Below are 14,500 nucleotides of genomic sequence, written 5' to 3'. Positions count from 1 at the left end.
TCCATGTGGCGCACACACACAGCTCCATGTGGCGCACACACACAGCTCCATGTGGCATGCGCACACAGCTCCATGTGGCACACACACACAGCTCCATGTGACACACACACACAGCTCCATATGACAGGCACACACAGCTCCATATGACAGGCACACACAGTTACATGTGACACACGCACACAGTTCCATGTGACACACGCACACAGTTCCATGTGAAATACACACACAGCACCATGTGACAGGCACACACAGTTCCATGTGACACGCACACAACTCCATGTGACACGCACACAGTTCCATGTAACACACATTAATACAGTTCCATGTGACACAACCAAAACTCCATGTGACACACCCACACAGCTCCTTGTGACACACACACACACACAGCTCCGTGTGACACACTCACACACACACACACTGACACACACACACACAGCTCCGTGTGGTGCACACACACAGCTCCATGTGGCGCGCACACAGCTCCATGTGACACACACACAGCTCCATGTGACACACAGCTCCATGTGACCCGCAGACATTGCTCCGTATGACACACACGCAGACAGCTCCATGTGGTGCGCGCACACAGCTCCATGTGACACGTGCACACAACTCAATGTGACACACACACACAGCTCCATGTGACACACACACACAGCTCCATGTGAGACACACAGCTCCATGTGACACACACACACAGCTCAATGTGACACACACACAGCTTCATGTGACACACACACAGCTCCATTTAACGCACACACAGTTCTATGTTACACATGCACAGCTCTATGTGACACGCACATACAGCCCCATGTGACACACACACAGCTCCATGTGACACACACACAGCTCAATGTGACACACACACACAGCTCCATGTGACACACACACAACACCGAGGCACGCACACAGCTCCATGTGACACGCAAACACAACCCCATGTGACACACATGCACACAGCCCCATGTGACACACACACAGCCCCATGTGACACACACACAGCTCTATGTGGCACACACACACAGCTCCATGTGGCACGCACACACAGCTCCATGTGGCACGCACACACACCTCCATGTGCCGCACACACACAGCTCCATGTGGCGCGCACACACAGCTCCATATGCCGCACACACACAGCTCCATGTGGCGCGCACACACAGCTCCATGTGGCGCACACACACAGCTCCATGTGGCGCGCACACACAGCTCCATGTGGCGCACACACACAGCTCCATGTGGCATGCGTACACAGCTCCATGTGGCACACACACACAGCTCCATATGATAGGCACACACAGTTCCATGTGACACACGCACACAGTTCCATGTGAAATACACACACAGCACCATGTGACAGGCACACACAGTTCCATGTGACACACACACAGAGCTCCATGTGACACGCACACAACTCCATGTGACACGCACACAGTTCCATGTGACACACATTATTACAGTTCCATGTGACGCAACCAAAACTCCTTGTGACACACCCACACAGCTCCATGTGACACACTCACACACACACACACACACACAGCTCCGTGTGGTGCACACACACAGCTCCATGTGGCGCACACACAGCTCCCTGTGACACACACACAGCTCCATGTGACACACAGCTCGATGTGACCCGCAGACACAGCTCCGTACGACACACACGCAGACAGCTCCATGTGGTGCGCGCACGCAGCTCCATGTGACACGCGCACACAACTCAATGTGATACACACACACAGCTCCATGTGACACACACAGCTCCATGTGACACACACACACAGCTCCATGTGAGACACACAGCTCCATGTGACACACACAGCTCCACGTGACACATGAACACAGCTCCATGTGACATACACAACATGCTCCATGTGGCGCGCACACACACAGCTCCATGTGACACATGCACAGCTCCATGTCTCTCACACACACAGCTCCATGTCTCACACACACAGCTCCATGTCACACACACACAGCTCCATGTGACACACACAAACAGCTCCATGTGACACACACAGCTCCATGTGCCATACACACCCAGCTCCATGTGCTGCACACACACACACAGCTCCATGTGAGACACACACACAGCTCCATGTGACACACGCGCACAGCTCCATGTGGCACACCCACAGCTCCATGTGACACGCACACACACAGCTCCATGTGACACACACACACACAGCTCCATGTGACACGCACACACACAGCTCCATGAAACACACACACACAGCTCCATGTGACACATGCACAGCTCCATGTGGCACGTACTCACAGCTCCGTATGACACACACGCACACAGCTCCATGTGACACACACGCAGCTCCATGTGACACACACACAGCTCCATGTGACACACACACAGTTCCTTGTGACACATGCACAGCTCCATGTGACACATGCACAGCTCCATGTGACATGCACACGGTTCCATGTGACACGCGCACACAGCTCTGTATGACACACGCACACACAGCTCCATGTGACGCGCACACACAGCTCAATGTGACACACACACAGCTTCATGTGACACACACACAGCTCCATTTAATGCACACACAGTTCTATGTTACACATGCACAGCTCCATGTGACACACACGCACAACTCCATGTGAGAGACACACACAGCTCCATGTGACACATATACACACAGCTCCATGTGACACACATACACACAGCTCCATGTGACACACATACACACAGCTCCATGTGACACACGTACACACAGCCCCATGTGACACACACACAGCTCCATGTGACACACACACACAGCTCCATGTGACACACACACAGCTCCATGTGACACACACACAGCCCCATGTGACACACACACAGCTCCATGTGACACACACACACAGCTCCATGTGACACAAACACAGCTCAATGTGACACACACACAGCCACATGTGACACACACACAGCTCCATGTGACACACACACACAGTTCCATGTGACACACGCACACAGTTCCATGTGAAATACACACACAGCACCATGTGACAGGCACACACAGTTCCATGTGACACGCACACAGAGCTCCATGTAACACGCACACAACTCCATGTGACACGCACATAGTTTCATGTGACACACATTAATACAGTTCCATGTGACACAACCAAAACTCCTTGTGACACACCCACACAGCTCCATGTGACACACACACACACACACACACACACAGCTCCGTGTGATACACACACACACACACAGCTACGTGTGGTGCACACACACAGCTCCATGTGGCGCACACACAGCTCCATGTGACCCGCAGACATAGCTCCGTATGACACACACGCACACAGCTCCATGTGGTGCGCGCACACAGCTCCATGTGACACGCGCACACAACTCAATGTGACACACACACAGCCACATGTGACACACACACAGCCACATGTGACACACACACAGCTCCATGTGACACACACACAGCTCCATGTGGCACACACACACAGCTCCGTATGACAAACACGCACACAGCTCCATGTTGCGCAAGCACACAGCTCCATGTGACACTCAGACACAGCTCCATGTGACACTCAGACACAGCTCCATGTGACACACACATACAGCTCCATGTGGCACACACACACAGCTCCATGTGACACACACACACAGCTCCATGTGACAGGCACACACAGTTCCATGTGACACGCGCACACAGTACCATGTGATACACACACACACACACACAGCTCCATATGACAGGCACACACAGTTCCACGTGACTCGCACACAACTCCATGTGACACACATTAATACAGTTCCATGTGACACAACCAAAGCTCCATGTGACACACCCACAGCTCCATGTGACACACCAACACAGCTCCGTGTGACACACACACAGCTCCATGTGGTGCACACACACAGCTCCATGTGGCGCACACACAGCTGCATGTGACACACACACACAGCTCCATGTGACACACACACAGTTCCATGTGACACACACACACACAGCTCCATGTGGTGCGCGCACACAGCTCCATGTGACACGCGCACACAACTCAATGTGACACACACACAGCCACATGTGACACACACACAGCTCCATGTGACACACACACACACAGCTTCATGTGACACACACACAGCTCCATGTGACACACACACAGCTCCATGTGGCACACACACACAGCTCCGTATGACAAACACGCACACAGCTCCATGTTGCGCAAGCACACAGCTCCATGTGACACTCAGACACAGCTCCATGTGACACTCAGACACAGCTCCATGTGACACACACATACAGCTCCATGTGGCACACACACACAGCTCCATGTGACACACACACACAGCTCCATGTGACAGGCACACACAGTTCCATGTGACACGCGCACACAGTACCATGTGATACACACACACACACACACAGCTCCATATGACAGGCACACATAGTTCCACGTGACTCGCACACAACTCCATGTGACACACATTAATACAGTTCCATGTGACACAACCAAAGCTCCATGTGACACACCCACAGCTCCATGTGACACACCAACACAGCTCCGTGTGACACACACACAGCTCCATGTGGTGCACACACACAGCTCCATGTGGCGCACACACAGCTGCATGTGACACACACACACAGCTCCATGTGACACACACACAGTTCCATGTGACACACACACACACAGCTCCATGTGGTGCGCGCACACAGCTCCATGTGACACGCGCACACAACTCAATGTGACACACACACAGCCACATGTGACACACACACAGCTCCATGTGACACACACACACACAGCTCCATGTGACACACACACAGCTCCATTTAACGCACACACAGTTCTATGTTACACACGCACAGCTCCATGTGACACGCACACACAGCTCCATGTGATACGCACACACAGCTCCATGTGACACACACACAGCTCCATGTGACACACACACAGCTCCATATGACACACACACAGCTTCATGTGACACACACCCACAGCTCCATGTGAGACACACACACAGCTCCATGTGACACACACACACAGCTCCATGTGACACAAACTCAACTCCGTGGCATGCACACAGCTCCATGTGACACGCAAACACAACCCCATGTGACGAACACACACACTGCCCCATGTGACACACACACTGCCCCATGTGACACACACACACAGCCCCATGTGACACACACACAGCCCCATGTGACACACACACAGCTCCATGTGACACACACACAGCTCCATGTGACACACACACAGCTCCATGTGACACACACACAGCCCCATGTGACACACACACACAGCTCCATGTGACACACACACAACTCCGTGGCATGCACACAGCTCGATGTGACACGCAAACACAACCCCATGTGACACACATGCACACAGCCCCATGTGACACACACACAGCCCCATGTGACACACACACAGCTCCATGTGACACACACACAGCTCCATGTGACACACACACAGCTCCATGTGGCACGCACACAGTTCCATGTGACATACACACAGCTCCATGTGACACACACACAGCTCCATGTGACACACGCAAACAGCTCCATGTGGTGCACTCGCACAGCTCCATGTGACACACACACAGCTCCATTTAACGCACACACACACAGCTCCATGTGACACACACACAGCTTCATGTGACACGCAGAGCTCCATGTGGCACACGCGCACAGCTCCATTTAACGCACACACACACAGCTCCACGTAACATGTACACAGCTCCATGTGACACATACATAGCTCCATGTGACACATACATCGCTCCATGTGACACACACAGCTCCATGTGACACACACACAGCTCCATGTGACACACACAGCTCCATGTGACACACACACAGCTCCATGTGACACACACAGCTCCATGTGACACACACACAGCTCCATGTGACACACAGCTCCATGTGACACACACACAGCTCCATTTAACGCACACACAGCTCCATGTGACACATAGCTCCATGTGGCACGCGCACAGCTCCATGTGACACATGCACACAGCCCCATGTGACATACGCGCACAGCTCCATGTGAGACACACACAGCCCCATGTGACACACACACAGACCCATGTGACACACACACAACCCCATGTGACACGCACACAGCTCCATGTGGCACGCACACAGCTCCATGTGACACACACACATTGCTCTATGTGACACACACACAGTTGCATGTGACACACACACACACAGCTCCATGTGGTGCGCACACACACCTCCATGTGACACACAGACACAACTCCATGTGACACACACACACAGCTCCATGTGACATACACACACAGCTCCATGTGACAAACACACACAGCTCCATGTGACAAACACACACAGCTCCATGTGACATACACACACAACCCCATGTGACATACACACACAGCCCCATGTGACATACACACACAGCCCATGTGACATACACACACAGCTCCATGTGACATACACAGCTCCATGTGATACACACACCAACACCGCTCCATGTGGCACGCACACAGCTCCATGTGGCACACACACACAGCTCCATGTGGCACACACACACAGCTCCATGTGACACACACACAGCTCCATGTGGCACACACACACAGCTCCGTATGACAAACACGCACACAGCTCCATGTTGCGCAAGCACACAGCTCCATGTGACACTCAGACACAGCTCCATGTGACACTCAGACACAGCTCCATGTGACACACACATACAGCTCCATGTGGCACACACACACAGCTCCATGTGACACACACACACAGCTCCATGTGACAGGCACACACAGTTCCATGTGACACGCGCACACAGTACCATGTGATACACACACACACACACAGCTCCATATGACAGGCACACACAGTTCCATGTGACACACACACACACACAGCTCCATGTGACAGGCACACACAGTTCCACGTGACTCGCACACAACTCCATGTGACACACATTAATACAGTTCCATGTGACACAACCAAAGCTCCATGTGACACACCCACAGCTCCATGTGACACACCAACACAGCTCCGTGTGACACACACACAGCTCCATGTGGTGCACACACACAGCTCCATGTGGCGCGCACACAGCTGCATGTGACACACACACACAGCTCCATGTGACACACACACAGTTCCATGTGACACACACACACACAGCTCCATGTGGTGCGCACACACACCTCCATGTGACACACAGACACAACTCCATGTGACACACACACACAGCTCCATGTGACAAACACACACAGCTCCATGTGACACACACAGCTCCACGTGACACACGAACACAGCTCTATGTGACATACACAACCAACTCCATGTGACACACACACACAGCTCCATGTGACACACACCGGTGCATGTGACACACACACAGCTCCATGTCACACACACACACAGCTCCATGTCACACACACAGACAGCTCAATGTGAGACACACAGCTCCATGTGACACACACAGCTCCACATGACACACGAACACAGCTCCATGTGCCATACACACCCAGCTCCATGTGCTGCACACACACAGCTCCATGTGAGACACACACACACAGCTCCATGTGACACACGCAGCTTCATGCGACACACACAGCTCATGTGACACACGCGCACAGCTCCATGTGACACACGCGCACAGCTCCATGTTACGTACGCGCACAGTTCCATGTGACACACACAAATAGCTCCATGTGACACACACAAATAGCTCCAAGTGACACGCACACAGCTCCATGTGACACGCACACATACAGCACCATGTGACATACACAGCTCCATGTGACACACACACAGCTCCATGTCTCACACACACACAGCTCCATGTGACACACACAGACAGCTCCATGTGACACACAGAGCTCCATGTGACACACACAGCTCCACATGACACACGAACACAGCTCCATGTGACATACGCACCCAGCTCCATGTGGCGCACACACACACACAGCTCCATGTGACACACACCAGTCCATGTGACACACACACAGCTCCATGTCACACACACACACACACAGAGCTCCATGTCACACACACACACAGCACCATGTGACAAACGCACGCAGCTCCATGTGACACTAACAGCTCCATGTGACACACACAGCTCCATGTGGCACACACATACAGCTCCATGTGACACTTGCACACAGCTCCATGTGACACACGCACACACAGCTCCATGTGACACACACACACAGCTCCATGTGACACACACACTCACAGGTCCATGTGACACACGCACACAGCTCCATGTGACATACACATCTCCATGTGACACACACACAGCTCCATGTGACACTAATTGCTCCATGTGACACACACAGCTCCATGTGACACCACACACAGTTCCATGTGACACACACATACAGCTTCATGTGACGCACAAACAGCTCCATGTAACACACACACACAGCTCCATGTGACACACACACACACACACACACACACACAGAGGTCCATGTGACACACACACAGCTGCTTGTGACACACACATACACAGCTCCATGTGACACACACACAGCTCCATGTGACACACACACAGCTCCATGTGACACACACACACACACACAGGTCCGTGTGACACACACACAGCTGCTTGTGACACATGCACAACTCCATGTGACACATGCACACACAGCTCCATGTGGCAGGTGCACACAGCTCCATGTGACACAAACACACACAGCTCCATGTCTCACACACACAGCTCCATGTTACACACCCACAGAGCTCCATGTGACACATACACAGCTCCATGTGACACATACACAGAGCTCCATGTGACACGCGCACTCAGCTCCATGTGACACGCACACAGCTCCATGTGACACACACACAGAGCTCCATGTGACACGCACACACACAGCTCCATGTGACACACACACACACAGCTCCATGTGACACACACACACACAGCTCCATGTGACACACACACAGCTCCATGTGAGACACACAGCTCCATGTGACTCTCACACAGCTCCATGTGACACATACACAGCTCCATGTGACACACGCGCACACAGCTCCATGTGGCACGTGCACACAGCTCCATCTGACACATACAGCTCCATGTGACACACACACAGCTCCGTGTGACACACACACACAGCTCCATGTGACACACACACACACCGCTCCATGTGACACACACACAGCTCCATGTGACACACACACAGCTCCATGTAACACACACACAGCTCCATATGACACATACACAGCTCCATGTGACACACACACACACAGCCCCTCATGGTACGTGCACACAGCTCCATCTGACACACACACACACACAGCTCCACATGGTACGTGCACACAGCTCCATCTGACACATGCACACAGCTCCATCTGACACACACACACAGCTCCATGCGACGCGCAAACAGCTCCATGTGGAGCACATACACAGCTCCATGGGGGGGGGACACCCACACACAGTTCCATGTGGCACCCACGCAGTTCCATGTGACACACTCACTGCTCCATATGAGACACACAGCTTCATGTGTCACACACATAGCCTCATGTGGCACACACACACAGCTTCATGTGACACACACTCACAGCTCCATGTGACACACGCACAGCTCCATGTGACACACGCACAGCTCCATGTGACACACACACTGCTCCATGTGACACACACACTGCTCCATGTGACACACACACAGCTCCATGTCTCTCACACACAGCTCCGTGTGACACACATCAGAGCTCCGTGTGACATATACACAGCTCCATGTGACACACACACAGTTCCATGTGACTCACACACAGCTCCATCTGACTCTCACACGGCTCCATGTGACACATACACAGCTCCTTGTGGCACGTGCACACAGCTCCATCTGACACGCACAAACAGCTCCATGTGGCACGTGCACACAGCTCCATATGACACACACAGCTCCATGTGACACATACAGTGACAGCTGCATGTGGCTCCATATGACACACACAGCTCCATGCGACGCACACACAGCTCCATGCGATGCACACACAGCTCCATGCAACGCGCACACACACAGTTCCATGTGGTGCACGCAAACAGTTCCATGTGGCACACACACAGCTTCATGTGACACACACACAATTCCATGTGACACACACACACAGCTCCATGTGACACACACACAGCTTCATGTGACACACACACAATTCCATGTGACACACACACACAGCTCCATGTGACACACACACAGCTCCGTGTGGCGCACACACACAGTTCCATGTGGCGCACACACACAGCTCCATGTGACACTCACACACAGTTCCATGTGACACACACACACAGCTCCATGTGACACACACACTCACACACAGTTCCATGTGGCACCCACACAGTTCCATGTGGCACGCACACAATTCACATGGCGCACACACACAGCTCCATGTGACACGTGCACTTGATGACACAATGGGGAAGTGCTGCTGCTGCTGAACCTGAAGGTTGTGGCTTTGAGTGTCAAGCCCCAAGAGCATAATTCAGGATGTCGTCCCCAGCAGGAGTGCTGCGCTGTCAGGGCTGATGTCTTCTTCCTGAGCTTCTTGCTCTCTCAGGTGAATGTCACGCCTCCTGCAGTGCTGTCTTTGAAAAAAACTGGGGTCGGAAGGAGCATGTTCTTAACGTGCTGGTCAATGTCTGTTGGTTAATCAAAATCACCAAAACTGATTGTCTGACCCTAATTGCAGTGCTGTTTCTAGATAAGTGCTGTGCACAATTCACTACATTTTGTGGCAATGGGTCTATATTTCAGGATTATATAATTGGCTGTGAGTGGTCTTGGAATGTCCTGCACATGAAAGATGCAATATAAATTCAGTTTATATTTTTCTTTCTATCTGCTATTTGCCCCCAGTTTATGAGCATTGTGGAGTTTCAGTCAGTAGTTTTGGTGCCCACATAACCATGCAAGTCACAAGTCTACTGTGTTGAAATCCTGGCCTGTGTTCTGTTTGCAAACCAGTCATATGAAACTTGGCCCTGAGGAATGGAGAGCTTGGACACTCCTTGCCAGTAACTAAAACAGGAACCTTGCTTCAATTGTGGCAGAGCTAAACCGAGATTCACTTGTCTTTGCTTCTGTGTAGGTGACGGATATGATGCAGAAAGCGCTTTTTGATTTTTTGAAACACAAGTTTGATGGAAGGTAAGGATCTTTGAAAAGTGACCTTTACTCCATCGAATGTATCGATAGATGTGTGAGAATACGTTGGTTAATACCCTGTGCGTACTTCCTCCTGATAGGTGACTGCTTCAGTCTGAAAGCCTAGCTGGGGTCCCAGGTTATCTCCACCAGCATGAGGAAAATGGATGATGACATTAAGGAGAGAAGTCATCATTCTGCAAATAGCATTGAGAACAACTAAACTGGGACAAGCCAGTCCCCTATTTTGTAAAACTGACTGTGTAAATAATGGGAGGCAGAATAATCTCTTTGGTCTTTTTAGTCTGCTCTGGCATTGAGTATAGATCATATCTTTATGTAACTTGCCGTTAAATGCATCTATTCTGTTCACCTCAACTTCTTCCTGTGATAGTGATTCTCATCGTTCAATGGGTAAGAGGCTTCTCTTCACTTATTGACAGTGATTGCTGATGGCACCTATAAATTTCACCAGACAACAGTGATCTGTGGACAAAACACAGGCCTAACATTTTTTATGTAACTTAAGGGGAGACAGATTTGCTTTGTGTTGTAATTATTTATAAATGTGCCGTTTTTATATTAATGATTTTCAAGCTCTCAGTTATGAATTACAATTGCTTGTTTTATTTGTATCATCATCACAACTTGGCACATGCCATCAGTTATCAAACCAAAACAATTGACTACTCAAATTGTTCTTGGCTAAGAGGTTTCTTGTCCCTTAGCTGCTGTTCTGCAACATTCCTATTTCGCACTACACAACATGAGTATACATTAACATGAGGTGCGCAAAGACCTCGTGTGATGCACCGTGTCATTTGGAACAAGCTTTTATCACTGACACATAAACGATGATTACTGGGGCGAGGTGCTGGAGTGCGGCTGGTGACTGTGAATCCCTTTCAGCAAGGCACCAGTGTGTTCGGGGAGGGAAGAGAAGAAGCATTGACAAGACCAGCTCAAATAGAAACAAGGAAGGGTGCAGAAGATGTGAAAAGAGAAGGATTCCGTACTTGAGCACTATCACTGGAAACCCATTGGGAGACTGAGGGGATGCAATGGGTGGGTGATCGGTGAACCCCAATATTTAAATGGCTAGTCCAGTTCAGGTTTGGGTCAGTAGTGACCCCCGAGAATGTTGGCATTGGAGGATGGTAATGCTGCTGAATATCAAGGGGTAATACTTAGACTTTGTTTCTTGTTGGAGACGACCATTGCCTGGCACTTGTCTGGTGCAAATGTTATTTGCTGATTATCGGTCCAAATCTCAATATTGTCCAGGTTTTGCTGCACAGAGACACGGGCTGCTTCATTATCTGATGAGTGATGCTGAACATTGTACATCGAGCATTCCCACTTTTAACCTTCCGATGGAGGGAAGGTCATTGATGAAGCACCTGGACATGGCTGGCCAAAAAAGCACTATTGCTGGGATATGTTCACAGGGTGAAGTAAATAGTATGTTAGTAGTAAACTGCACCAAACAAGTTATAGGAATCAGTCCCCTCCCTTTGGCTCAGTTACTGAGGTACTGCCAATTCTATATCACCACCACTTATTCATAGATTGCACTGTGTTAGCTCATTTTACACAGTCAATAGGTAAAAGGGCCGAAGGTAAGTGTGTTAGTGTTGGCCTCAGTGACTTGCAGGTGAAAAGTTGAAATCTTGCTCCTGATTGTCCCCTAGTAGCACCTCGTGAAAGATGCACAAGTGGCTGTGTGTCAGCCCAAGGCAGAACCAGGCTTAACGCTGTTATAAGTTTCTGCCGCTGGGAATCTGAGGCTGATGCGTGGAACAGTGGTCACTTTGATTTTCCCGAGAGAGACCGAGAGTGTAGCCAAAAAGAGAATCAGAGCTTTCGGAAGAGATGGAGGGGAAAAATTGCAAAACAAAAAATAAAAAAAAATCAGGTATTGTGACGTAGAAGAACACGACGGCACTGTTTGTTTTTGCAGAGGGACAAAGCTATGACCCAACTTTGAATGTTGAGCATTCCATCACAAGTGCAACCCTTGTCATACATCCCCTCAATGATCAGCGAGTGGAACTGTGCAATGATAAGCTGTTACCACATAGACATAGACAGTGCCAGAACTCCGAGTGGAAAGGCTGTAAGTAACTCTGCTTTCTGTCGACAGAATATCAATCACACGAGTTACTGCTGACATTTCACTTGCCAAACGATCAGTGCTGAACAACCCCAGCAAACACACAATTATTGAGCGTTCCAGCACACGCTCCAGCCTGGGTGAGTTACTCTCTTTACTCAGTATCAAGTGGATTTCTATTCTTTTAACTGTATATTTTTATTTCAGTCTCAATGCCACCTCTCTGAGAGTAGCCCACTGGCAGAGGAGGTCTGAGAACACATGGATTCAATCATTAGCAAAACAAACAGAGGGCAATGAGAATAAAACAAAGACAGTATACTGCAGGTACTGGAGATCTGAAATAAGGACAAAGTATTGGAGGAACTCAGCAGCTCTGGCAGCATCTGTGGAGAGCGAAACAGAGCGAACGTTTCAAGCCCATTATGACTGTTTCAGAACTGAGGATGGGAATTGGTTTTCCCCAATGGGTTGTAACCTGGAAGTCACTACCTTAAAAGGCTATTAGAAGGAGACACCATGGTAACTTTCAAAAGGGGATTGGATCAAATATGTGAAAAGGAAATATTTGACAGGTTATGGGAAGAGAGCGGGGGAGGGACTAACCACAGAAAGGTTACAATGCAGAATGAGGTGGAGGTGCTGGTGTGGACATAGTCAGAAGTCACACGACACCAGATTATAGTCCAACAGGTTGATTGAAATCACGAGCTTTCAGAGCATTGCCCCTTCATGAGGTGAAGTCAGGTTCACCTGACGAAGGAGCTGTGCTCCGAAAGCTTGAGATTTCAAATAAACTTGCTGGGCTATAACCTGGTGTCATGTGACTACTGACTTGATGCAGAATAAGGCCATTCAGCCCATTGTGTCAAGCTTCAAATGAGCATCATTACCTACTGCTAATCTCCTGCTTTTCTTCCATGACTTTGCACATTCACTCTCTAAAATGCAAACACCCCGTCCCCTCGTGAATGTTCCAGTACAATAACTGGGTAGTTCCCTCAAAGAGCTGGTTCCAAACAATGAGCTGAATTCTCTGATTCTCTGCCAAGGTTGATCAGGGATTTTTCTGTGTCACTATTGAAAGGACTTGGGTTAATTCTCGAGTGTTTCATGTTTGGTTTTTCTCCACAGGGTTGGCATCCACACTTTTAGTAACTGACATGGTCTTTGTTTTAAACTAAGGCTAACCTATTGACTCCACAGCTTTGTTCAAACTTCCATGAGCAGCCTCGGTATGTGAAGCCTCAGATTGCAAACAAGCTGTTACA

General features: G+C 50.1%; 1 protein-coding gene across 7 annotated transcripts in view; it reads left to right on the top strand.

Annotated features, from left to right (window-relative positions):
* cacnb1 (calcium voltage-gated channel auxiliary subunit beta 1) overlaps window positions 1-14,500 on the top strand; it is a 278,199-nt gene that overhangs the window by 222,483 nt on the left and 41,216 nt on the right. For all 7 annotated transcript variants that reach the window (XM_087977770.1, XM_043674847.2, XM_087977771.1 and 4 more), the window contains 2 exons: window positions 11,061-11,119; window positions 13,260-13,369. In XM_087977770.1, coding sequence (XP_087833896.1) covers window positions 11,061-11,119; window positions 13,260-13,369 — 169 coding nt within the window. The remainder of the gene's footprint in view (window positions 1-11,060; window positions 11,120-13,259; window positions 13,370-14,500) is intronic.

This window comes from Chiloscyllium plagiosum, unplaced genomic scaffold (assembly GCF_037043375.1).
Source record: "Chiloscyllium plagiosum isolate Xiang-an unplaced genomic scaffold, Cpla_swu_hap1 HiC_scaffold_32, whole genome shotgun sequence".
Taxonomy (NCBI): domain Eukaryota; kingdom Metazoa; phylum Chordata; class Chondrichthyes; order Orectolobiformes; family Hemiscylliidae; genus Chiloscyllium; species Chiloscyllium plagiosum.
Note: the sequence above shows the minus strand (reverse complement) of the source record. Positions and strands in the feature narration are given on the sequence as shown.